The 25786-nt window shown below is 45.9% G+C and overlaps 1 protein-coding gene across 3 annotated transcripts in view; it reads left to right on the top strand.

The window, feature by feature from the left end:
• The window catches only part of DIXDC1 (DIX domain containing 1), a gene marked incomplete at both ends in the record, with an annotated part of 36139 nt that extends 10676 nt beyond the window's left edge, over window positions 1-25463 (top strand). For 2 of the 3 annotated variants that reach the window (XM_084301413.1, XM_084301412.1), the window contains 19 exons: window positions 2956-3085; window positions 3824-3949; window positions 5105-5354; window positions 6573-6680; window positions 12772-12884; window positions 14049-14197; window positions 17289-17378; window positions 17485-17538; window positions 18419-18469; window positions 19552-19656; window positions 20175-20228; window positions 20765-20857; window positions 20948-21019; window positions 21441-21527; window positions 21719-21880; window positions 22004-22070; window positions 23704-23812; window positions 24368-24476; window positions 25383-25463. In XM_084301413.1, the coding sequence (XP_084157539.1) occupies window positions 2956-3085; window positions 3824-3949; window positions 5105-5354; window positions 6573-6680; window positions 12772-12884; window positions 14049-14197; window positions 17289-17378; window positions 17485-17538; window positions 18419-18469; window positions 19552-19656; window positions 20175-20228; window positions 20765-20857; window positions 20948-21019; window positions 21441-21527; window positions 21719-21880; window positions 22004-22070; window positions 23704-23812; window positions 24368-24476; window positions 25383-25463 (2010 nt within the window). Of the gene's footprint in view, window positions 1-2955; window positions 3086-3823; window positions 3950-5104; window positions 5355-6572; window positions 6681-12747; window positions 12885-14048; window positions 14198-17288; window positions 17379-17484; window positions 17539-18418; window positions 18470-19551; window positions 19657-20174; window positions 20229-20764; window positions 20858-20947; window positions 21020-21440; window positions 21528-21718; window positions 21881-22003; window positions 22071-23703; window positions 23813-24367; window positions 24477-25382 lie in introns of all 3 variants that reach the window. The other variant, XM_084301411.1, reaches the window with a different exon arrangement.
• Window positions 25464-25786: the final 323 nt, after the last annotated feature.

Below are 25786 nucleotides of genomic sequence, written 5' to 3'. Positions count from 1 at the left end.
AGCTAAACAGGAGTAGCACTAAGAATGTGAGCAAGTGTCAGAGCGAGGGACCTGAACAGCTCTGGGGGACTGGGTCCAGCCACAGAGACTCACTCTGCATCCTTCACCTGGTCTGGGGTGTGCTCTGCTTGTCCTGCCTCCGGGATTAGCACCTCTTGTTGTTAATTACTCAGAATGCACAAAATATAATAGCCTGCTTTGTTGTCAGGAAGTGGTGTGAAAGCCTGGGTGGAGGAACAGGGACCACAGTCTTGGATAAAGAAAGGAGGAATGCTTTCAGTTGCGTTGCCCACCTCCTTCCTCATTCCCAGCCTCATTTTCTTCCCTCTGGGAGTCCGCAGCTCAGGAGCTCAGGCCCATGTGAGGCTGGATGGGGCACATGTTGCCTGAGCTGCAGTGCCTGCGGCAGCAAATTGCGGTGGGGCATCTGCTTTTGGCGTGAGCATCTGTGTAGGCAGCTGATGAGCACAGCCTGGGGAGTATTTTGGGGGGTGGTGGAAGAGGCTCTGTAGGGTTGCTGTTCTCTTGGCACAACAGATCGTAGCAAATCTCAGTTTTGCTTATTACGTGCTGGAAGATAGCTGGATTACTTTCCAGAATTGCTTTGCAGCAACCTAAGACTCTTGGTAAAGCCGTTAGCTTTTCCAGTTTTTGGACAGAAAATCGGGAAATGCTGCTCAGTCCAACTGTCTGAACTTACGCAGGAAAATCTTATGCTTTAGTGGAAAAAAAAATTACACCGCTAACAAAATGTAAGTCTACAGCATTACAGCAGCTATGGTGTGAAATTCTCTCCGTTGTGACCATGACATCCATATTCCAGTGCCTCAAAATCTCCTTTTTAACAGGCATTGTTTAAAGTGTAAATGCACTGGGCATTAGGAGTGTGTTGTTGTTTTTTTTATTTGTTTTAATAATAACAATATCATTCTTACGCTTTTAAGAAACGGAGACTAAAAGATTGCCAGAATGATTTTATTTTATTTTTTTTTTTATGAGTACATGAAGAATGCTGAGAGAAGATAAAAAGAAAGCCAACTGCTTAGTGAGTGAGTTGTTTTTTTTTTTTCCCTTTGAGTGAAAAGGGAGGTGCCTGAATGGAAGAACCATATAGACTCATATAGAATCATGAGCTTTCTGTAGGCTGGAAGGGACTGTGCCCTTGTGGAATTACTACAGTATAACAGCCTGGTTCAGAACTTCATAAAATAATTTGAAAAATGACAGCAGGATAGTAAACAGTTTAAGGGATTATTTCCCTCAATTACATAGACTTCAGATGCAATTTTCATGCAGCCTTATTTAATACATCATTATTATTGAATCTAGGTGTTTTTGTAATGGTGCTGTGTTACTGTAAGCAAACCCACCTTTTTATTTCTACTGGAACTTGCTTAAATTAATTAAAGCTTTACTGAATATGGGTAATTGAAGGCTTGTGGCCTCTGGCTGTGGAATTGGGCTGCTGTGAGGCTGGATCTCACTGCCGCCACCATCAGGTACATTTGAGCTGTGAGCAGCAGAGGGGCTTCTTGCAGTTTGGCAGGAGTTATCAGTGCAGTTCTGGAAATAAGCACAGCATCATGAGCTTGTACAGGAGAGAGAAGCCACGACTTGTGGACTCTTTGCAGTCCCCAGTTAGCTTAAGCAGCAAATAAAAACCTCTGAAAGAGGGCAGGCAAAACTAACATGTGTTGTTACCATTACAGGCAAAGGAGAGTGCGCAGACCCCATCCACGTGTCAGGCCAAGTCTGCTCCAGCAAGCTCTGCCACTTCTGCTTTTTTTTTTTCCTCTTTGTTTTCCAAAAGCCATCAGGCAGGCCCCCAAGCTCGTGTCCTGCTTTCCAGCTCCGCTGAGTAAGCAGGATGGGCTGAATGTTTGTGCAGGCATCTTTCTGAACCAGCAGACCGAACCGTGGCGTGGTTAATGTTGGATTTCCCATGCCAGGATAATTACGAGTGAAGCTGTGATCAGATTGTGACTTTGATGGGCCGTAAAAGCATAAACTCTGGCATTGCTGAGATAATATGGAATGAGGTCTTAAAACCTGCTGCATGGGCAGAATAACGGGAAGCTTAGTGAAACAGCAGGTAATCCCATAAATGGATCAGTTTGTTTACCTTCCATGTGTCACTCCAGCCCTGCCCAAAGGGATTTCAGTGTCACCAAGGCTCCTGCTAGCCATTGGGGTGCTAGGGGGTGGGGTGGAAAGGAAGAAGTTGTGAATCTGCTCATTTCTGTTTAGCTGCATGTGCCAGACAGGTCCCAACACTGACCAGCATCCTGAATTTCTTCCCCTTGTGGCAGCACTCACAGCTCTGTGGGGCTACGACCTGCTGCAAGGATGATGCTCTTTGATGTTAGGTCCTGCAGGTGCTGAGTCAAGTCATTTTGAGGGGTACAGGGCCCTGTACAGAAATGGAGAGCAGTGTATTAGAAATGCCCATGCAGCTCCTAGGCAATGGAAGAAATGGGCTGTACAACAGGGTGACCCTTCCTACTCCATGGGTTATTTCAAATAAGCCATGCTGGGTGTGCAAAGGAGGCAGGCTCCTTTCTATGAAATCTGTCCCAGTTGTTTCTTGTGATAGATTGCAGTTTAATAGGAAGTAGTACCGGTTTTCTTGCTTCTGCGTTGTGGGTTTTCTGCTTTCTAGATACCTGGAGGGGAAAAAAACACAGGGGGTAGGACCCTAAATGCTGTGAGTGACCCTGTTCTGGCAATGTCGTGCTGCCTGCCTGCTCGTCCTGTCCTGGCACAGAGTGAGCTGCACCACAGTGTGCGGTGATGTCAAGTCCGTGCTCAGCAGGCTTCGGGGATGAGACCATTCCTTTGTTTTCAAAGGCAAAAGACAGTGAGATCTGCAAAGAGAGAGAGTAAAGTAAGAGCTATGCAACTTCCCCCTGAAAAGGCAATGATGTGCAAACATTTTGGTTTCTTTTCCATTTTCAGCAACAGCTACAGGCATATGTGGCCTGGGTGAATTCCCAGCTGAAGAAGAAGCCAACAATAAAGCCAGTCCAGGACTTGAGACAGGATCTCAGAGATGGAGTCATCCTTGCCTCACTTATTGAGATTGTAGGTCAGTAATGCCATATGGCACTGTTTTTCATTGTGCAGTTTTAGATCTTGTGTAAAAAGCTGGCCTTGGCTCCGACATCTGTCAGGCAGACTGGCGGACGTTAATGAGCATCAGAGCTTGGGGGAGGGCTCATGTTAAAAGAAAACAATCATAAAGCAAATCATAAAGGCAATTCTATTGGGTCCATATGTGTTAGCAGTCAGTTACAATGCAGCCACATTGCAGACCTTTTGAACTGTGTATGTGGTCTCTAAGGTAACCTGTGGCAGAGACGCCAGAACTGATCAGGGACCGTGTTAACCCCCACAAGGCTGGAATGGAGTCATGAAAGGATTTGCCATGTCGAGGAATGGTGTTAGTGCATGGCATTTATGGAAGAGTGAACTGCTTGCTGAGATGCTGATATTTATAAGAAGAGAGAGCAGCAGCAGCTCTGGGGGATAATGCTGTCTGTTTCTCAGCAAAAGAGTCTAATATTTCCACACAGAAGGTCACAGTGACTCAGGAGTAATCATAAAATAATGAAGTATGCATAAAAATGCCCCTTTTCAGACAATATACTGCAAGGTCTGCCTCCAATATAGTTATTCCTAGTATTGAGTATCTTAAGCAGGACAAGAAATCATGCATGTCTCCTCACAGTCTGACAAGACATAAAGTTGACCCCCACAGCTACAGCAGTTCCTGAGGCAGCACTAAGCACTATCCCCTCTAATAAATTTCTTTTCACTTCTTTAGCTGGTGAGAAGTTGAATGGCGTCCAGGTCAACCCTACCAGCCAGCAGGAGATGAGGGAAAATGTGGAGAAAGTCTTACAGTTCGTGGCGTCAAAAAAGATCCGCATGCATCAGACATCAGCAAAAGGTACTTGCCCCTGGCAGATGACACATATAATTCAACATGTTGAACACCCAGTTCTATTTTTGCCTCATATCAAACAGAAACAGATAATGTGTTATTTTGTGGGGAGGTTGTTTTTTCCCCTCCCTCCCCTGTGGCTTAGTAACAGGTTCTGGGTTGCGTGATACTGTATTCTCGACTGGTTTTTGTTCTTGTGCACTGTGCTGCTACCAAAGTGCCTTTTCCTCTTTCATTGAGCAATGAGAAGACCAAGTGATGGTGTAACAGGGGATACAGACTTAAAATCTCTCATTTAAAGGACGTAAACCTGTTAATGTGGAGTGAGCCACAGGAAAAATATTTCTGGTCTGCTGGCAACCTCTGATGCTCTATCCAATCGCCTGCAAATAGGGAGAAAACCCAATATGCAAAATCACATATTTATGGCATAGTTTAATCATGTATCACAGGGATTGGGGCGGGGGGTGGGAAGGAGGATTTGAGGTAGAAAATTGCCCCTGATCCTGTTCTGACAGGATCCTGGGAGGGGACACTGTGGCCCTTCAGATGAGAGAGGAAGGTGGGAAAATACTGAGACAGGCTGTATGGAGTGCATCACCCTTGTTAGCAGAAGAATACAAGCTCTTGGTTTAGAGGTTTTGGGAAATGCCTCGTGTGAGATAATTAAAACTGATTAATTAACATTCGGAAGGTGCTACAAACAGTTTAAGGTACCCTGTTACTAAAGAAATAGGGTACCTTATTCTCTGGTTCTCCGGTCTTTAGTTTTAAAAAAGAACTACAAATCCCGTGTGCTAATTGGAGTGGCTGCCAATACAATGGTTGCCTTCAGTCACTGCTGTAGACATCCATGGAGCTTTTGGTAATTATAGTATGCTGTCATTTAACTGGACTATTAGCTGGAAATGGCCGCAGAGGGAAGGCTCAAGTCTGTTCAAAGCACTGAAACTTGGAATCAGTTGGTGGCAGTTGGTTTGCTGCTCTGTGCAAAACGAGCAGAGCTAAGTATGAGTGCTGTAACTCAGTCCTTTTTGCATAGTCCTTATTTACTGGCACGGTCCTGCTGGGTTTAATTACATTCATGCTTGTTGGTCAGAAGCAGCTCTGGTGGGACTTGACGTTAACATTACCCTCCTTGATTTTGTTTGCCTCGTGCAGATATTGTCGATGGGAACTTGAAATCTATCATGAGGCTGATCCTTGCCTTAGCTGCTCATTTCAAGCCGGGCTCGGGAAGAGCAATGAATCACAGCGCTGCTGGCGTGACGGGGAAGAGCTCGTCAGCGTCGTCTGCCAGCCACAGGCCTCGCTCAGCTGCTGCAGTGGCCCAAGGGGCGGTGGCAGCTCTGGCAGACGTTCGTCAAGATGTCTTGCAATCTGGCCGGGATGTTTTCCGGCACAGACAGAGGTAATGATTTTTTATTCCTGATTATTAGAGGTCAAGTTGTGTTGTCAGGTGGACACCGTTCCCTTTTAAGTAGATGTCTCTTTATCCCAACAGTTCCTGATGTAGGGTATTCCTATTCAGTGAACATGTAGAGAAAAATCACTTCTGCCTCACTGAAACCTAAATTGGTGGTGTCCTAACAAAAGGGACAACTGATCTATGCTGGATGCCTCATAATGAAAACTGCAGGCATCCCAGGTCCTCTATGGATTTTACGGCAAAACAACTGTTGGACCTGCGTTAGTTCACAGAAGAAGAACAGTTCTTTTTGGCTAAGCCAGAGGGAGCTCTGCTGCCTCGTTTATCCTAATTCACACTGAGGATAGTGCCCTCTTGGTGTTGTTTACTTGCAGACATTCCCATTTTGAGTGAAACAAAACAAACGTCTTAACTACAGGTGCTACTTACAGCTCTGGGAGCAGTTATTGCCAGAATTGTGGTGTTGGTCCTGTTGTACAAAGTGGTTTTCTGTGTTGCTGTTCACCCCTATGTTCCACTTACTGCTGTGTAGGCAGATGCAGTGTTGTGTGCTGTTAATCAGCTGATGCATCCTTCCATGGAAGTGGAGGAGTTGTGGTGATAATGAGGGGAAATGATCCACGTACAGAAGGAATGTGTAATTCTGAAAAGCACATTTAACACTTGCAAAAGGTGCTATGTGGATTATAATAGTAATGACAGTTAAATGGAAGCCAGATGGCTGTCTTTTGAGGGTTTCATTTACACAGCTGAAGGTCATTTGCCCATGTTAGATTGGCTCAAGGGACTACCCATGAAGTAATTTGGAAATGAGACCGAAATGGTATATTTTGTTGATAAATTAAATATTAAAGGTTTCTCTTGCAAATTCATCAGGTCAGGAGATCTTCAGCAAAGCCAGTCCTCATTCTGTGTGCAGATTCTGTTATTTTCCTTGCCTTCACAGAGCTTTTCTGTTTTTCTAGTCACAGAATAAGGGTTGAGTTTACAAGGGGACTTTGTGGTTGCTTGCATTTCCCTCACACCAAGAAGATGAGATGAAGCTCCCTGATGGGAGAACTTTCTTAATGGGAAGCTTTCTAGTGGTTCCCCCCTTCCTGCCTTCCATTCATTAGCTTTCCTCCCCTCCTCCTTGGAGACCAGAAGCATTCCTGCTCCTTCTTCACGAGGCTTCACTCATTTTGTGATATTTATCTCCAGAAACAGCAGCATGGACGAAGAGATTGAAAACCCCTACTGGAGTGTCCGGGCACTGGTGCAGCAGTACGAAGGGCAGCAGAATATTGCCTTGGAGTCCCACTCCTCCAGGTAAGGAACTTCATTGCCCAGATTTGTCCTGTTGTGTTCCTTTGTCTGGCATTCCTTAAAATGCCCTTTGTCATTGTGATCTGATTAGCTCTCAAAGAAAAGAGGATTCCCAGTGTAGAGTCTCCTGTCTGATCAGGAGAATGAAACCCTGGGAACCAGCATGGAGAAGTGGTTTACTGTCATTTTTTCCATAGATGACATTGGTCTCATCCATGATGCAATCACATAGATATGAGCTAGGAACTTCTGAGTTACAGTTGCTCCAAGTGTCCCTCCCGGAGACCAGGGGAATAGGATCAGGAAACACACAGCTAAAGGTGACAGGCACATGGAGGTGACAGGCATGTGGATTCGAATAGTAGTTACAGGAGTACACCAGTCTTTAATCCAAGCCTACAGTCTCGAGGAGATCTGTAGCTGTGTCTTCATTGCCATCGTGCCCTCATCCATCACCTTTAATTGTCTCTAGATTTACAGGTATCTCACTTAGCCTTCTATCCCCCAGACTTTCACGTTAAATTATGTAACTGAAAAATCTCCTGCATGCTGTTGTGAAGTCCCAAAAGTCAGAGCTCACTACGGTTTATGTGAGAGTTGGCTTTGCCCTTTAAAGTAGGACTTGGATCCTGAGAAGTATGTGGTCTGCGTTATAAACAGTCTGCAGCCTTGACTGCGATTCTTGACTGCCCAAGTTAAGCAAGGTCAGGCTGGGGTAAGCGGAGGGTTTCTAAAAAATGGGACCTGTAGAACCCAGGATTGGCTAGAATGGCAGGATATAACATATTTCCAGTATGAGACAGTATAACTTGCAATGAGAACCTGGGCAGTGTGTGCCAGTCGCAACACATTACAGCGGTGCCTTACAGGCTCTTCTCACTCCCCTTTGCTTTGGGGCAGAAATGAAAACTCTTGTCCCTATTTACTTGAGCAGTGAGAGGAGAAGGAGGACATGTGGCTATGTTGTTTTATTTTCATGGATATAGGAGAGAGTGTAGCTGAAGGGACAGCAGAATAAAAATTGTACTGTGGAGTAGCAGCTGATTTACTGTGGGTATATTCAGAGTAAAAGACAGCCCTTTTTCCCCGGAGAACTAGAGACTAGCTTGCAAACAAAAGACTGTATGACTGAACATATTTGCTCTCCCTCTGGGTATGATGCTTTGTTCCATTTAAGCTCTTCTGGAACACACTTAGAGCTGCATGGGCATGGCTGCAGATCTTCGATTCGGTTTCTTAACCCCAGTGTAAGTACCAGCTCTCATTCATTGCCTCCTTGTCCTGCCTGGACCATCCCTCGAAAGTGCCTCAACGGGGCACTTTTATTTTCCCTTCTCGTGCAGGAGTGAGGAGGTTGATTTTCTTGGGGCAGATTGGCCCTGATAGTTTCTCAGCAAGCAGGATTTCTCCACAAGATTTCTTGGGCCACTTTTGATGCTCCCATAGTGCAGGGAGGCCTCTGAGTACCTAAGCATTAGTGTCACTTAGTTCAACAGATTAGATGGAAGGAAAAAAACAAACAAACAAACAAAAAAAAACCAGAATAGTTTGTACTTGTGCTCAAAATTTGCTGTATCAGCGTGAGGTCTGCTTTAAATACAGACATAAACATTTGGATGGGTGTGGAAACTCCATGTGAGCCAGTACTGGACCACTGCCTCCACATGATGTCAGTAGAGAGTGGACTTTGAAGCTGTCATTCGAGGGAGGATGGAAAAATTCTGGTCCTGGCCACACAATTTAATGGCTGATGAATGTCACAGGACTTTGTTGATTCTTGAACTGTGATCTCAGTAGGACAGTGAGTGACACCTGCTGCCTCCCTCCACTCCTTGTTCGGGTTAAGGTAGCCTATTTTACAGGTACTTTCCTACCCTATCAGGTATTGTTGGACAACAGTTGTTTATCTGTTTGTGACTCCATTTTGCTGGTGAATGAAACTTTATGTGCACATCCTACATTGCTTTGTTTTTTCTCATACAATGCCATGAGTTTTCTTGCCATATGGTAATAGTGATACTATCCCTGATAGGGCAATAACACAGTAAGAGCCTTTATGTAATAATTAACTTCCACAATTTTCTATTTAATGTGAATTCAGAACATGTTCCACGATGTAGTTGAAAAAATCTACAGTGAGTTATCTTGATTTATCTTTTTCAGTAAGAATTATTCTATTTTTTAGTCTGTTTCTCCTTGCAGCTTATAAAAACGGTTTTGTTTTCCAGGGTGAAATAGCACAACTTCACGTTGGAGCACGGTTCATATTGTAGGTGTTCCAGATGTGAGTTGATGTGGGTGGATAGAGGCCCAGGGCCGAAATAGCGAGGGCTGAAGTGCTTGGCAAAGCTTTACTGTGCTCTAATTCTAGAAAAGCTAAGTATGTGGGGCTCGGGAATAAGTAAGGAAAAAAGCAGACAAACAGTCTTTATGTTGGTTAATTTCATTGATGGGAGCTGCTTTTTATCTGGAATTATGGATCTTGAAAGCCCAAGATCGTTTTTGATCCACTCTGTGCGCATATAGATCAGGAGCAGAACGGAGCCCCGAGCCTTTGCAGCCTGCCCGTTATTTTTCCTCTCCTAGAGCTCTGCTAATCCTGTGCTATGGGGATGCACAGTCAGCCACTGCGAGCTCAACAGGAAATGATCAGAGATTGCATCAAGCTGGAGCTAAAACAATTTTAATTAAAGCTGGGAATATGCAGTGAGACATGATTAAATTTTAATCGCAATATCTTGAGAGTGGGAATATTCCCCATCCAGCGTGTGGATTTGCTACCTTGGGGATGTGGGTTGGAAACAGCATTGTCTCTAGCAGCAGCAAGGCCCAGGAGAGAGACTGGGAGGGATGCACAAGGTGCTGGTTCTGTCCTCAAAGGGTTAGACCATAGCTTTGAGGGCTGGGGTAATGATACTGGTTTTTGTTTTTTTTGTTTGTTTTTTTTTTTTGCATGCAGTGCTCAGCTGGGGAACAGCTCCAGGCTGCCAGGCAGGAGAACTTTTTCTGTAGCCTCCAGTCAGAGCACTTATGTATGAGCAAGGAGAGAACAGATTGGGGCTTTTGTGGTGAAAAAGCATCCGATGCTGTTAACCAGAAGCACAGCAATTGCAAACACAGAGGTTGGCCGCTGAATTGCGGGAGGAACTGCCAAGTGGGGAAGAATCTATTTATACTGAGCCTTACGAAATCGGGAATACGTTGTCCTGTTACAGGGCACCAGGCACTGCCTGGTGCTCAGAAATAAGGCTCAACAGAAGCAATATTCTGTATTTTGCTTTGGCTCCTTGGTGCTCACAAGGACTGGGCTTGCTCTTAGCTTCGGCTGGTGATCTGCCAACAGAAACTGGGAGCAACCCGACCTCCAGCTCCTGGGGCTGTCCTCTGCAGACACCAGGCTTGGCGATGAAAACAAGATGCTTGTTTCTCTTCCCTTATAGCCAGGAATGTGCTAGCTTAGCTGTGAGCCACATAAAGAAGCCCCTGCTCTGTGGCAGCAGCAGCCACCCCTCCATCTCATGGTGCTGCTGCTGGATCCGTCCCAGGGCAGCATCTCCGGCCTGGCACCAGCAGTAACACTTTGGAGAGCTCACAGCTTGAAGAGCAGATTTCCAGGGACAGCAGCTCTAATCAGCAAAGGCAATAGAAATGATTCATGGAAAATTTCCCCAAATCAGCCTGATTCCCAGGCCAGCGAGCCCCTCACGCATCCCTCCTCCCTCTCTCCTCCCCTTCCACCAGCTTTCCTTCCCTCCCCCACGCCGAGCCAGGCTGCTCGGAGAAAAGGCACAGCCTGTGTGACAGCAGGAGGGAGAGGGAGCTGGAGATAGCAGCAAGAAGAAGCCGTGCAGAGGGCTGAGAAGTGCTGCATGCCGTCTTCCGAGGCAGCATCCAAGCCTGGAAGAGCAGGGAACCTACTGCTTGCAGCGTCTCTCGGCGCTTGGTTGGCATCTGCAGCAGGTGCTGGGAATCTGAAGAGGGCAGAATGGGCTGAGAAATGCCACCGGCAATCCAGATCAGTCCGGGTGATGCAAACAACTGGGTGTGCGGCTGACCAAAATGCAGCAGCAAGAGACAAATAACCCGAGAGGAAAATCAGCAAAAGCAAAACCTGGGCTGCAGAATTCCCCTGGCTCTGGAAGCAAATCTGTGCACAGGGACTGCTGATCTGCCATCAGGTGGCTTCTTGCAAAGACCCTGAGTTTTTTTTGGCCGTGAATCTTTTCAAGCTAACGTGAAGATTGGCAAATATTCCTCCGGTAGTTTGACAGGAGCTGGCATCTTCTGCGCTGAATTTCTGAGCTGGTGGAGGGACGAGGCATGTCTGTAGCCAGCATCCTGAGGCTCCCCAGGAAACGGATCCTGTGAGGCGAAAGGTTAAAGTGGGATCATGGGAGGGAAACAAGTCAAATGGTGAGCGATTGTTGCCATTGTCATTTGAAACAGCAGGGGTGGGGTGTTTATTAAAATTATGGGAGTTGGAGCTTATCATTGGGGCTGTTTCCCTAAAGCTTTGACTCTGCAGGCACTGACAGCTCTGGGACTTGGCTGAGCAAGGATATATGGGTTAAGAAGCCAAACAGAGGTAAAAGGAATAAAGTGTAACAGTTTGCATCATAAAAGTTAAATAGCTTTAATTTCCCAGCACTTATTTCTGCATGTTCTAATCATGAATTGTGATGTACTTTAAAGAGAAAATCACACGAGTGGATATTTCATCCTCGGATGGGCTTGGTGACTGATACAAAAAGCATAGCAATGTTTTCAGCTTTAACTCACTGATGGGATAATGAGTGGGGCAACCTGACCTGTGGCACTGCTTCATCGGGCACCCGAGTGCATTTCAGTGGCACTTTCACTGTGTCACTCAGTGGCAAGCAGGAGCAAGCGGCTGGTTACAAGTGGCGTGTACAACGTGTGCCTAGTGAAGAAGTCCTGTAATGGAGTTAGTCTTCCTGAAGGTAAATCTTTGAGCAAAGCCAGGTGACTTGGAGGCCTTTAATGATCACACACACCCTACTTCAGCAGGACAGGACAGGTACTGTGACTGTTACAGATCCCCATTAGAAGGTGGTTATTCTTGCACTTAGTAAGTTGTCTTCATCTCTTCCTTTAACATGGTGAATGTCCATTCAGTTTGGACCTTTTAAACTAGATGGTTTGTAGCTCTGTAACATAAACGAGAACTCAGCTAGCACTGCCTGTGGGAGTGGACTAGACAGAGCTGCAAGCAAGTAGTTTTCATCTCGATTGCAAGGCTTTTCAGATTCTGGGAGAGCTGCAGAGTATGCAGCAGCAGTGCTGGAAAGATGTGGAGGGCAAGCTGCTGAAACTTCTTATTTTTCTGAACCTATTCTGTTATTTTTCCACATTGTTTCCTTTTTGTTTTCTGCCCTTTGTTTCTGTGTTGTGGAGAATGAAAACTTAACTCCTCCTCACACTAGCAAGGATTAGTTCCTGAGACTTTGGAGGTATGTTGAATGGGTCAGTGAGCTTCAGCCACCTTGTCCTGTTGTCTGGGTGATGTGCGTAAGAAGAATTTCAGAAAAAAAAAAGGTTGTGTTTGGACCTCACAGTCAGCTGAGATGACTCCACTGAAAATATTTGGGTACTTTAAAGAACTTTTAACCTAAGAACACAAATGAGTATTATCTGACTAGAAAATCCAAGAACAAAATATTTTTAAGTTTGTTCTCTGATTGCAGGGGTGCTTTTGAAACCCAGGGGTGAGACATGAAGAAAGCAGGGTGGCTTTTTGTTTAGCTTCCAACATGCATAGAAGGCTTGCAGCAAATTGTTTCTGAGCAGACCTTAAAGTGTGGTCTCATCCCTGTGTGAGTGTTTGTAAGTTCTGTGGAAGCAGCAAACTTTCTGTTAAGGGAAATGAAGAGACACATTGGGTTGCTTAAGAGTTAGCTTGCTGTCACACTGATGTAGAGTGATTGAAAAGTTAGATGCCAAGTTTGGTTTCTTACTGGCTTCCCTGGTATGCAGATAATTCTGACAACAAGACTTCCTGCATATTTACTTTTATCTTAGATAAGGGTGATGTTGATCAGCACTCTGAAATAACTGTTTCTCATTTCCTTTGTAGTCTCGCATCACCCAGTCCTATCCATAGCACAAAGAGCGAATCCACTGTAACCCCGTCAGAGGAGAAAGCAGGATATGTGATTATCCACACTGAAGAAACAGAAAGTAAAACAGGTAGCTTGCTGAAAATGCTTCACAGCTCACACTATTATTGGGTTTTGATTGCATCACAAACTTGCTGGGAAGTTCCCCAGAGACTGAAATGAACGTGGAGAATAGGTTGCTGGGTATTGCTTTGTAAACCTAAATCTCAAAACTGTGAGCACTGCAGTGATGCCATGTCTGGCAACAGTTGTACAGTCAATGTCTGTGAGGCTTGCTAGCTAATGCTTGGAAAACAAAAAAGCTCTGGAGAAGGATTAGGGGGCATGTTTAACTTTCACTGTAGGGTGATGCTTTCATCACAGCATCATTTGGCTGTATTGAGAGAAGGAAAAAAAACCTCTCAAAATCCCCTTAAAGACACAGTCCATGGAAAACTGTAAAGCCCATAATGCAGAACTTCACTTTGTGTAAGCGTCTGTGTGTACAGTGTGTCTGTACACAGGATGAGTGACTTTTCGCAAGGAATTGAACTATTGAAGTATTGTTGTGGCTTTTGCATTGAACTCAACGTTGTGTTGCCACAAATGCCCTCTGATACGGTCAGTTTGCATTTGAAATTTTCATACAGATTGAAGGAAGTCTTTTTGAAGAAGTTCCTGAAATGATTTTTTTTTTTTTTTTTTTCAGGGACATAGCCTAATAATAGCCCTTCCTGGTTAGCTTCCATCCCAAGAGCAAACAACAGAAGCTCTCCTAGGAAATGATTTGCTACCTCAGACAGTATAGCCTACCTCAGTGCTCCTTTGAAAGTATTTGATGACCACCTCAGCAGGTGGGGTAGCTGGCAGGCTGGGGCTCTTCCTTGTATTTTTAGCAGCAGCACTGTGTCTGCTTGCTGCTCCTGCAGCAGGGTACTGCAGCTGCATGTCTGTGGATGCACAGCACTGGCCAGTTTCATCTTTCATCAACAAGGTAGCAGGTATTCCTGTGACTAGTCCTCATCCAAACTCATCAGATCCAGCAAGTTAATGAAGGGGGAGGATGCCAATCATCTTTGATTTACGTGTGCTCAGGAAAGTTTCCTTTGTGTGAAAAATGAGGCATAAATAGCAGCTAGAAGACATGCTAGTTTGGCAGTGATTGACATTGTGGACAGCAGGCAATTACTGTGTTGTGCAAGTCTCTTTTGGATCGCTGTCTGTCATGACCACATTCAGTTTGTTTCTCTTCCAGAAGAGACAGAATCTCACTTCCAGCCTGACTGGCAAGCAGGGAACCCTGTGTCACATTTAGAGAATTCATGGGAGGAGCAGCTTTTGGAACAACAGGACCATTTGGAAAAGGAAATGGAGGAAGCAAAGAAGATGATATCAGGTTTGCAGGTAAGAGATTTTCTTTTCAGCCAGATTTCCCCTACATACTCTTTTTTTCTTTTTTTTTTTTTTTTTTTTCCTACCAAATCTATCTGGCAGATAGGTTATCTTGCAGCTGAGACACTGGCCTGGAACTTGACAGCTGAGTGAGAGTCCTGGCCCAGTAAGGTCTCCTGCAGTGACTGTGCAGAAGTCAGTTAGTTAGTGGGGACAGTGGCTCTTCCCTGTCTTGCCCCGTGGGATGACTTCCCTGGGAACAAGGGAGTATTTGATAGTGCTTTGTCATAAGCACCTAACACACACTCTAATATCTTCCTTACCTGCAATATTTAGGATGTTCCCCATCATTATATACCATGCTTAATCAAGAGAGACTAGACTGGGAGGAAGCATGGCTGCAGTTTCCCCAGTGCCTGCATATTTACCAGCGTTTCAAAGAATCTAACATCAGTTTGTGCAATTCAGATAGAGCCTTTTCTGTTGGTTTTAGTTCAGGTTTCTCCAAAACTGTGTTGATGTAATTTGAGGCTCATATTTGGTGGGGAGGGAAAAAGAGGACTACAGAAAGAGAGATAAAGCTATGGAGACTAAAGGCCTTGACTAGTGGTATTTAGGTAGATTTTAAGGGCACACCAAATGCAGGTAATCACAGAATCACAGAATTTCTAGGTTGGAAGAGACCTCAAGATCATCGAGTCCAACCTCTGACCTAACGCTAACAGTCCCCACTAAACCATATCCCTAAGCTCTACATCTAAACGTCTCTTAAAGACTTCCAGGGATGGTGACTCCACCACTTCCCTGGGCAGCCTGTTCCAATGCCTAACAACCCTTTCAGTAAAGAAGTTCTTCCTAACATCTAACCTAAAACTCCCCTGGCACAACTTAAGCCCATTCCCCCTCGTCCTGCCACCAGGCACGTGGGAGAACAGACCAACCCCCACCTCGCTACAGCCTCCCTTGAGGTACCTATAGAGAGCGATAAGGTCGCCCCTGAGCCTCCTCTTCTCCAGGCTGAACAAGACCAGCTCCCTCAGCCACTCCTCGTAGGACTTGTTCTCCAGGCCCCTCACCAGCTTCGTCACCCTTCTCTGCACCCGCTCAAGGAACCCCTGCAGAAAAGCCAGAACAAAGCCTGTGTTTAGAAGTTGATTATTATCAGCTTGTCTTTCAGTTGGAGTCCAGGTTGTAGCTGGGTTCGCTGGCCTGGTGCCCTGTCCTGTGATGCTATGCTAAGCCCTGAGTGCGCTATCACCCTACTAAGCACATATGTTACTGTGCAAAACGATAAAGATGCAGCAGTATTTTCCCATGGGCTGGGGCTCCCATTCTTCCCCAGGACACTTAGCAGCCTGTGGGTTTTATTAGCAGCCTGGAAGAATAGAGCAGTCATTCTGTGATTTGTGATCGGAAGTAATGCAGGGAGACAAGGAATGTTGGGAAATCAATCAAGTTCACAGAGCTGATCAGGGGTCACGCAGGCTTGCATCAGTCTTTCAGTGAGCTTAGCTGAACTATAATATTTGGCACGTTTTCCTCCCAGGACCATTTATTTGTGGGATCTTTTTCTCACTGCCCTGTTCAGTCCCTCCTTGACCAAGTGACCCTCAGCCCAACACATTTGTGTGAGTTTGTGTGACTCTGCATGGGGAGTAGAGCCTCTGATCCATATGGTAAAGACCCTGAACTCTCTCAGGAATATTCCTTTCTGTTTGTGCTGGGAACCATACTGGCTTTCAATTGTAAATATTTATGTGCCAGTAAACAAAGCAGAGATTGTGTGAGAAGCATAGGCAGCCGGGAGGGTGCTTTCCCCGTGGACAATGGGAAGGAGACAAAAGGCTCCAAAAGAAAATAGATGCTTGGTGCACTGGTAAAATCCGCTCACATTATGTGCCCACTGGGAGCAGGGAGAGAAAGCTTGGGAAGGACTGGCATGTCCTGCTCCTCCACCCTAGCCCCACGTTTCAGGACTGAGGGCGAGCAGCTGGCATTGCTGCCCCCTGATTCCCTGGGAGCAGGAAGATGCAGCTGTTGTTGCAAGCCAAGAAATTGGATTTGATTAATTGATCTTTTTTTTTTTCTTCCCCCTTCTCGCTCAATATTTCACAGCCACCAGTTCACGAGAGTTTGATTGAAATATCAGGGACCTGATGTATGTCTGCCACATAAGGAGCTAAAACCATGACAGTTTTTTCTGTTCCTGTCTGATTCCTGCTTGAATGTCCTGCTGGGCAGGCTTTGGGATGCCCTCACAGAACAGTTTCCCGATGAGCCTTTGCATTAACTGAATACAGATTGCTGTCTGTCTGCTGTTGGGCAGCAGTTGCAGCTCTTTGATGGGAGATTCTGTCAGCAGGCAGAACGCGACCTGTCGGCCTCGACGTCTTTTGGAGCTGAGCTGGAATATTGCTGCAAGTGGGATATTTTGTCTGTAGCTGTGAAGTTCAAATAGAAATAAAACAGAAAACTAACTGGGGAAAAAAAAAAAAAAAAGGCATCAAATTATTGACTGGTGTAACATCCTGGCAAATACCAAATGTCTTTGAGTCCTGGGAGTCAGAGACAGAAAGGTCAATGTAAATACCACCAGCTAGAGTAAACTGGTACGGCATACTCTGCTGGCTATCTGAGCAGTCATGCCTGTCACACTTCCTACAGTGCAGGATTTTCCCTTTTTCAGGCTGGATGTGGTTTACTGTGGAAATTCTGGCATCTTTCTGCAAACATGGGCTACTTTGGAGCTGCTAAAGGAGTTAAAGGCTGATAGAAGCACAGTATTAAGCACAGGGCCTAGCTTAAGATTTTTACTGTGTGGGTGAGGGCTTTTCCCTCACTTGGATGGCACTTCTGCAGGTGTCCTGGTCTTTTCTAGCACGGAACAGCATTAGGCTTCCCTGCACATCATGTTTCTAAGGTCTGTTGTAAATATGTGGTTAGAACTGTGTCTTTCAGCAGGGGACAGACACTTCAGTCTCATTCCAAATCAGAAGCCTCACCATGTAAGCATGGATCAGTCTCTTTGCTATGGACTTCAAATCTGTTATTGCAGTTATTTTCCTTTGAATTGTCTAAAGAGATTTTTTCTTCATCTTCCCAGGCTTTGCTGCTCAATGGATCTTTACCTGAGGATGAGCAGGAAGGATCCTTTGAACTTTGTGAGCATGGAGCCTGCCCTGAAGAGCAGCTGGTGAGCACATTGCTATGCTTCCATTTCTCTGATCGAACAACCTCAGGTAACATTCTGCCACAGACAGGTGTTTTGCACAGTAGTAACCATGGTGTTTTGTGTTCAGATCATAATCCGAAGTCGTCTGGACCAGAGTGTGGAAGAAAATCAAGACCTAAAGGTTAGAGGATGGGCAGATGAAGAGAAAAGAGGTTTGGGGTCGGGGGGAGGGGGTGCAGGGGTGAGGTGCATGTTGCGTTAGAGTCCAGCTCTGTTCCCATCTCCTGCTGTGTGGAATCTGTCCCTAAAAACCTGAAACCCAAATTTACTGACCTGGAGAGCACTAAAGGTACTTGGCTAGGAGGTGTTTATTGTATCCACATACCCATTATACCCATATATCCATTAACCACTAATACGGATACAGTGGCTAATAAAAATTTGTGGGGATAGCATCAGAAAAATACCTGCTACTTCCCCAGTTTGCCTCAAGCCGCTGCTAGTAAAGGCTGTTTCTAAGAAAACAAATATTTAGGTATTACCTGAATTTAAATGAACCCTGAAGTAGATTTGCCTGCATGCTCTTGAAGCTGGAGAGATCCAGGTTGTAGTAGCTTCTCAAAATGTTTTTCTCTGGCCAGCTGTTAAATCTCTAGCCATATCTGAATAAAAACAAGTAGCAGATAAATGTAGTAAATAACCTGTCCTGTCAAACCTGCCTTAGTCAAATTTCTGCTGATGCTGGCCCTAGGCCCAGCTCTGATTCTGGGAGCGAAGTACTTGACATTGGCCTGAAGGACAGATTTGGGGGATGAAGAATGTTTTTTTTTTTTTTTTTTCTTCTCATGCATTTAATAGCAGGGACTTAGAGCTGCTCAGGTTTTTTTGCCATGGCTGTAACTCATTAAGGGGTCTCAGGGTCTGTCATGCTCTTTGATCTGTAGGAAGAAGTGGGGTGTACTTTTGTCTGAAGCATGTGTCTGGGGAGAGAGAACACTGACTTGAGATGATTTTGAAGGGGTGACAAGATGCCATTTAATCAAATTCTTTTGGATTTACAGAAGGAGCTGTTGAAATGCAAACAAGAAGCTCGAAACCTACAGGGGATAAAGGTGAGGAAAGGCACTCTTCGTGAAGTACAAACAGTAAAGCCATGGGGACTGCTGCAGCCCAGGAGTAGGGCAAGCAGCAACCATACACATCTGAGGAATCCCAAAGAGGGGACGGAGCTATATTAGGGGAGTTTTAGGTGGGGGATCCTATGTGCTGTTTCCTGCAGTTGAGACAGGCACAAGGAGTTAGGTCTTATGGGTTCTGTCTCTGTAGGATTATGGTCCAAAGTCACCTTTATTTTCTTTTTCACCTAAGCAAAATATGAGGCATGGGATTCCTGCTTGGTTCTTATGACTTTGTTTTTCCACTGTCCTGGGGTGTGCACAGTAGGGTTGGCCCAGTGAACTCTTGACAAGAGGCAAAAGAGCTTGGAGGCATCCTTGTCCTCTTCAGCTGCAGCATTTTTCACCTTTTTGGCTTGTTTGTTCAGTTTCTCCCTCTAGAGTTACAAACTCACCATAGTCGACTCCTGAACAGAGGTATGTTTAGAGCTGCCTGTCAGGCTTCTGTGAAGGAAGACAGCAGCACCTCTCCAAGGTAGAGCTCTCAGCTTCTGGGTAATACGAAATGAAAGGTGCAGAATTAGTCCTCACTCTGGCCTCTTCAGAGAGGATTTCATTGCACAATTAGGTCATGCTCAGAGCTTAAGTTAACTTGTCCCTGGCTGACCTTGGCCTCTTACCCCCCTCTGGATGTTGCAGATGTGTGGCTGGAGACACAAGCTGTAGGCCACTGAAAAGACCCTTGAAGACACTGCTATTTTTTCCATAAGGGCACATTGTCAGGACATTTCTGGAGCAGGAAGTTCAGGCAGCAGCACAGAAATCCCTCCGTCAAAGACAGCTAAAATGTTGGTAGGGAAACCACTACTGGGCAAGAGCAAGGCAGAAAGACTCTAGGAGCCTGTTGGGGCAGACATCTGTGTTATCTCCTGCTCTCTCAGGACCTTGGCAACCCTTCAGCACTGTGCATAGCCAACATGTCATGCTACTGCTCTAGGTGACTTCCCATGGAAGGGTTTCTGCATTTGTCTGCACCTTCCTATACAAGCACTTTTCCTATAGATGATGTCTTTTCCTAGGATGCTCTCCAGCAAAGGGTGGCTCAACAGGACGCTTCAGTTCTTCAGCTAAAGCAGGAGCTGCTGAGAGCCAACATGGACAAGGAGGAGTTGCACAACCAGAATGTGAGTCACTGTGCTGCTGAGGTTATTTTGGAAAGAGACTAGGGGCCCTGGAGGCTCCAGCAGCCAGAGGATGTAGTTGGTGGTTGCAGCGTAGTTCCTGGGGTCGTGGGAGATGGAATGACCAGTCAGAGGTCTCTGCACAGTAAACACTGCAGGCTGCTCGCCAGCTGTCCGGCTTGCTGGAGTTCCCTGTTCTTCACTCCCACTTCCTGTCCTCCAAGGCCTTCAGCTGAGACAGGGAGGGGCTTTCCATGGTGTTTTCAGTGCAGTTGGATTGTTCCTTCCTCATCGTGCTCCCTGCTTAGCAAGTGGCGCTTTGACAGGTGGAGCTGTGATGCAGTGTCTGCCTGGAGTGGGCAGTGCAAGGAAGGAGCTGCCCTGTTCATAGGGTCGCTGTCCTTAAACATCAGCTCCCTCAAACCCTGCAGCTGTTTGGTCTCCTTTTAGCAAGGAGCAAAGAGGTTTGCAGTAACTCCCAAGGAATATGAGACCTCACAACTATCTGTTTTTCTCTGCAGGTTGACCTTCAGAGGAAGATTGAAGAGAGAAACCGGCTGTTGGCAGAATACAAAGTAATGGAACCTCTCTTCTCTGGGAGCTTTGCTGGGGCAGCATCTGGTGGTTCTCCTGTGAACGTGACTGTTGTCTCCCTGGCACTCAGTCACCTCTGAGAGTGGCACTGTGGGTGGTGAAGAAATGGCAATAGCCATGGATGTTTGTAATGAGGTGGAGGGGTCAGGTAGCTTTTGATAGTGGATTCTTCATTGTCGTGTTTTTTCTGTGATGGCTTGCTGAATGTCTAATGTGTGCACAAGCCTATCAGGTTAGGTTCTGTCATTTGATCACCTACTGATCCCTCAAGAATCTCTTTTCTTTGCATCAGTTGTCTGGCCTCAGTAGTGGATCTTTGTTTGGCAAGGGGACTTCAGGCAACAAAGACCTGACAAACAAGGCTCTGCAACTCTGATCAAACATTTATCTAAAAGCAGACAGACTGTGTAGGTCAAGCTGTAGAGGAGCCTGGTCCTGGCAGAATACACAATCTTTCCTGCCATAAGGGAGATGACTGTGAGCCTTACTCGCTGTCCCGTTGATTCCTGTGTTACAGAAGGAACTGGGCCAGAAGGATCGGCACTTACAGCAGCATCAAACCAAACTGGATGAAATGCTAAGGCAGCTTTCTGAGGCCAGCTACCAGCAGGTATGGATCAGGTGGGCTGCACCGATGCCCTAAGAGCATCAACCTAGCACAAAAATGAGCCCATAAGGTTAACTTCTGTTCCCTTTTCAGGTGGATTTGGAGCGGGAGCTGGAGCACAAAGAGGCCCTGCTAGCTCACTGCATGAAGAGGGAAGCTGAAGAGGTATGGGAAGCCTTGGTCTACACATCAGACTGTCAGAGTGATGTTTTTGTCTAGCACCCTCTAGCTACCTATCTCCAGAAATCTTCATCCCAGAGAGGCCAGGCTCAACGCGGTCTGTTTGTCTGTGCCCTAACCAAGGCAGGCAGACCCTACAAAGCATGCAGCTTACCAAAGATCTCAGCAGTGAGCTCTCTGGCTTAGCTCCTTGTGTCAAAATCCTGGGGGAAGTTTGTGCTCTGTCCCATAGGACTGCCAGCACACACCTTAGTGAGTGTATTTACCTGGTAGAAGGTGCTGGCCAGAAAGTTTTCACGTGGAAAGTTGTCATACCCTCTTGTCCCTTTGAAGATGGCAAACTGGGATCTTTGGTGTACTCCTAACGCTAACATTCCTAGCATCACATGCATCTTCCACCAAACAGGTGATGACATACAGCAGTCACAGTGCTCAGAGCAATGGCTTCCTCCAGACAGCAGGAAAAGGAGCTGCTCCTGCAGCCCACCGAGGGGTAAGTGCACTTAAGGGACATTTTCCCAACCAGATGTAGGCAAAGGTTCCAGGTATCCTGGAAGCTGTTACCTTTTAAAGTTTTTTTTTTGTATTGTTTTGTTTTGTTTTTCCCTTTTATAAAGCCTGTGGCTTTAGATGGGAAGAAAGCAGCCTGGAGATAATCTAATTAATTTGTGTTCTCTTGGCAAGACAAATGACTTGCAGCTTGTTCGTGATGCACTTCGTAGTCTGAGGAACAGTTTCAGTGGCCATGACCCACAGCACCACACTATTGACAGCCTGGAGCAGGGCATCTCCAGCCTGATGGAACGGTTACACCGCATGGAGATGCAGAAGAGGCAAGAGAGAAGGGTAAAAGTTTCCTAGTGTTTGGCTCTTGATTTCTGTCCCTCACACACAACCCAGAGTTTACCAGCAACATGACTCCCAGCTGGGAAGTGACACTGTTCTCACCATTTTGGCTTTACACCCTAGATCCGGGGAAAATCACCAGCAAGCAGAGCAACAAATGAGTGTAGAGACTCCTGGCCTCCAAACTCCAGTAAGTGCCTTTCAGCTCCTGCCCTCTCACTGCTCAATTCATTGCTCAGATTTCTTAGCTAGAGTCTAGGACATAGCATCCCCTTGAAAATCTGGCACCCCAAGCTTATTCCCTTTACCAGAGCTTACTTTCCTATCTTTATTTGCTTGCTGTACAGGCTAGACTTCACTGCAGGGGAAAAGGACCAGAGGCAACCTACAGCTGCTTGTTTGCAAAGCGCCTTTACAGTGGGAATCTGTCAGGACCATTTGGGCAGTACTGCAGTAGAAGTAATTATGACAAATAATTACCCCTGGGATGAGTGGGAAACGTAACGTAATTTCAGCTTCCCTGCTGGTTTGCACCATCTAGTGGACATGTAACTGTACAGTTGCCTCCTCCCCTACTTCCTGCATCATGTCTGGCTCCTTTCATGTATGCAGAACAGCACAGCCCTCTGTGACACCATGTTCCCTGGCTCCAGCTGCAGCAGCTCCACGTTTGCTTTTCACTATGAAGGCTGTTTGTGCATGTGTTGTTTGTTTGTTTGTTTGTTTGTTTTTCCCCGGGGTTGGTTTTAAATGTTGCCTAGAAAGTCTGTGGGGTTGCAGGGGACTCCAGGTACTGGGGAAATTTAGAGGCCACCTTTCAGCTGCATTACAGCATCCAGCAGCAGGTTAGTCTGGATGTATTTCATGTGGAGGAATGCAGGGGGGAACTCAGAAGTCTGAAGTGGGGTTTGGGGAAGAGTTGATGGTTTTCCTCCTTCTCCCATAAACGGCAGTTATTAGATCAGCCACTGTCATGCATTCCCTGCATGCATGCTGTATTTCTCCCTTTCTCACTGAGCCTTAGCAGACTTTCATCACCTCCACTGCAGCAGGAAAATTGAGTCTTGCAGCTTCAAACCTAGAATCCCTCAGGTGTAAAGAGGTCTGTGAGGTGGCTCTGAAGATTTGTTAATTAAAAAGCATTTGACTTGGTGCCCATACTATTTTCTACATGCTAGGGCAATTAAAACTGTAGAGTCACTCAATGTGAACGTTCCCCTGCTTCAGTTTTTGGCACAGCACATTGCAGGGGCAGAGGAAACTAGGCAGTAGCCAGAGGGAGAGAAATACAAACAACAGAGAAAAATCTGTGCACAAACACCTATCCTGCCCAAGCTGAATGGGCAGGTGGGAGGTGACATAAACTTCCGCCTTAATGATGGTGATCAATCAGAGCATTTTGCTCTACTCATCTGCAAGTGAAGGCAAGTGATAATGTAGTTGTGTCCCCAGCCAGTAGGATGGAGTCTATTCATTCTCCTCTGCCAGAAAGGCTCTCCTGTCACTGCTGAGGTAATGAACAGAGTGCCTGTGGAGTAGATGGTAGCAGCAAGCTGCTGGGACAGTAATCCTGGAGGGCAGTGCTAGGCAAATCATCTAGGCTAATGCATTTGGGTGTGTTATTACCTTAAAATGCAAAGTTTTCCAGTAAGCATTGGAATACCTGGTTCTTCCCAAGGGAAAATCCACCCTCATAAGAAAATGTTCCCACCTCCAGGTTCTTTGCTGTGGTAAGTTTGATGCTGAGATCATCTCTTGTCTCCCGTGGTGGCAGGAGGCAGGTTGTTCCCCAATGAGTGTGCTCTGTGCTCCTTTCTTTGTAGAACTGCCTCATTCTCACAGCACACCTGTGATGAGTACCAGTGCCTGCACCAAAGTGTTGTACTTCACTGACCGCTCCCTCACACCTTTCATGGTCAACATACCAAAGAGGTGAGATTTGGCTTGGCCTTGCTCACGTTGATTTGGGAGGCGCTTGTTTCCCTGAAAGCATTAGTCTGATCTCTTCTGGGTATGGTCACCCCTAGCAGGGGTTCCCTGTGCATTAACTTGAGGCTTGGATTTCATACCATTGACTGGGAGAAGTTGCCTAAAGCAATGCCCTAGCTGAAACATTTATTTGAGCCCTAAGAGATTCATTTATATATATATATATATATATATTATTATTAACTTCCAAGAGAAAGCAGCCAAGCAGATCTATTGTGGCTTGTGGTGCGTTACTCTTGTGCCAAAACATTCATGTCAGTCAGTGCAAAAAGGAAAGGGAGAAAGGCTGTTTAGAGGTGGCTCATGCAAATTTTGAGGAAATTCTTCCTCTGAAGAGGACCTTGGAGTTGACAGGTGGGGCACACTCTTCACATTCCTGTGACTAGGGTGCCAGATCCCTAGTCAGACTTGTGCTGTGGTTCCACCTTCCATGCAGGAACACCTGAGATAAAGCATGTACAGTGTACTGTGGTTTAGTGCCAAACTCTTCCCTTGCAGGTTAGGGGAAGTGACTCTGAAGGATTTTAAGGTAGCTATTGATCGTGAAGGAGCCCACCGGTACCACTTCAAAGCCCTGGATCCAGAGTTTGGCACAGTCAAGGAGGAGGTAGGTGTGGAATTTAACTATCAGGCAGCATTGGGTTCAGTGTTACAACACAACCCTGGAGACCTTGGTCATGCCATTTCTAAACCAATAAAATCTTTGAATTTGTCTCCAAGCAGACTGCCGATTTTCACAGTTGTAGATTAAGCTCCACTTCCAAGGAGCTAAAGTGGGATGTTGTTATCTCCAGCCAGGACAATGATATGAATTTGATTGCAGCAGCCTGGGGTTTGCAGAGCCCCTTGGGCAAAGGCTATCAGCAAAAGCAGTCTGTGACATAGCTCAGGGGACACTGGGCAAAACCCAGGCTACAATTCTAGCTCTTCAAGTGGTTTTATGAAACCAGCTGCAATGAGATACACTTCAGACCGATCAGTTTTATTCAGAAAACGTTCTCCTACTTTATTTTAAAGATTTTTCAGAGGTAACTGCGGAATCTCTTCCTTTGTATACTGCATTATAGCCCTGTTTGAGCTCAGGCTGGTGTTGGTGTGTATTGGATCCGTTAAAGCTTATTGGAATGCTTCCTGTTTGACAAATTGATGAAGACAAGTGCAAAGGGACACCCTCTCTGGGAGCAGTCAGCTGACTAGTTCTGCAGAAGCAGCTGGGGTTTGTAGTCTGATAGATTAGAGAAGGCGTGTTTCCTGTCTTTATTTTACCTTTCCCGTCAAAAAATAAAAAGCCAAAAATGTTGACTGTTACCAATTGAAGGGGCCTAATTTGTTTTTTAATTTAAAAACCTGAATATATCGTTGAGATGTGCCTCAGTGAGGGATGAGGAGTATGTTCAGTGAACTGCGCAGTAAAATCCTAGCTAAGCTCTTACTTGATGCCTGCCTCTTAAGCTATGCACACATCCTGGAGCGGTGTCCAGCCCCCAGACATGACTGGCCTCTTTTCTCACAGGTGTTCCATGATGATGATATCATTCCTGGTTGGGAGGGGAAAATTGTGGCCTGGGTGGAAGAAGACCATGGGGAGAATTAATCAAGCTTTTAGGTCTTGTCACTATGGAAACCTGTAACTGGCTGCTGAGCTCAGAGAATGACCAAAAAGCATGCGTGCTGGAAGGAGTCCAATTCAAGCTGCCAAAAGAAAAGGTTTTTCTCTGCAAGCAACGGGTAATGCATGTTGTGTGCATGGATGCCTGACTTTCTTTCTGTGGCCAAACACAGACAGCGTTGTGGGACTGAAATGATTGTCTGTGGGAAAGAAACACCTTGCTTTGCCCTATCAACAGAACCCTGAAGGCCTTAACGGTGCATTTCTCCTTTCCCCTGCTTCTCCGTTCCTGCAGTGTGTGCTGCAGC

Source organism: Netta rufina, assembly GCF_964035555.1.
Source record: "Netta rufina genome assembly, chromosome: 25".
NCBI lineage: Eukaryota > Metazoa > Chordata > Aves > Anseriformes > Anatidae > Netta > Netta rufina.
Note: the sequence above shows the minus strand (reverse complement) of the source record. Positions and strands in the feature narration are given on the sequence as shown.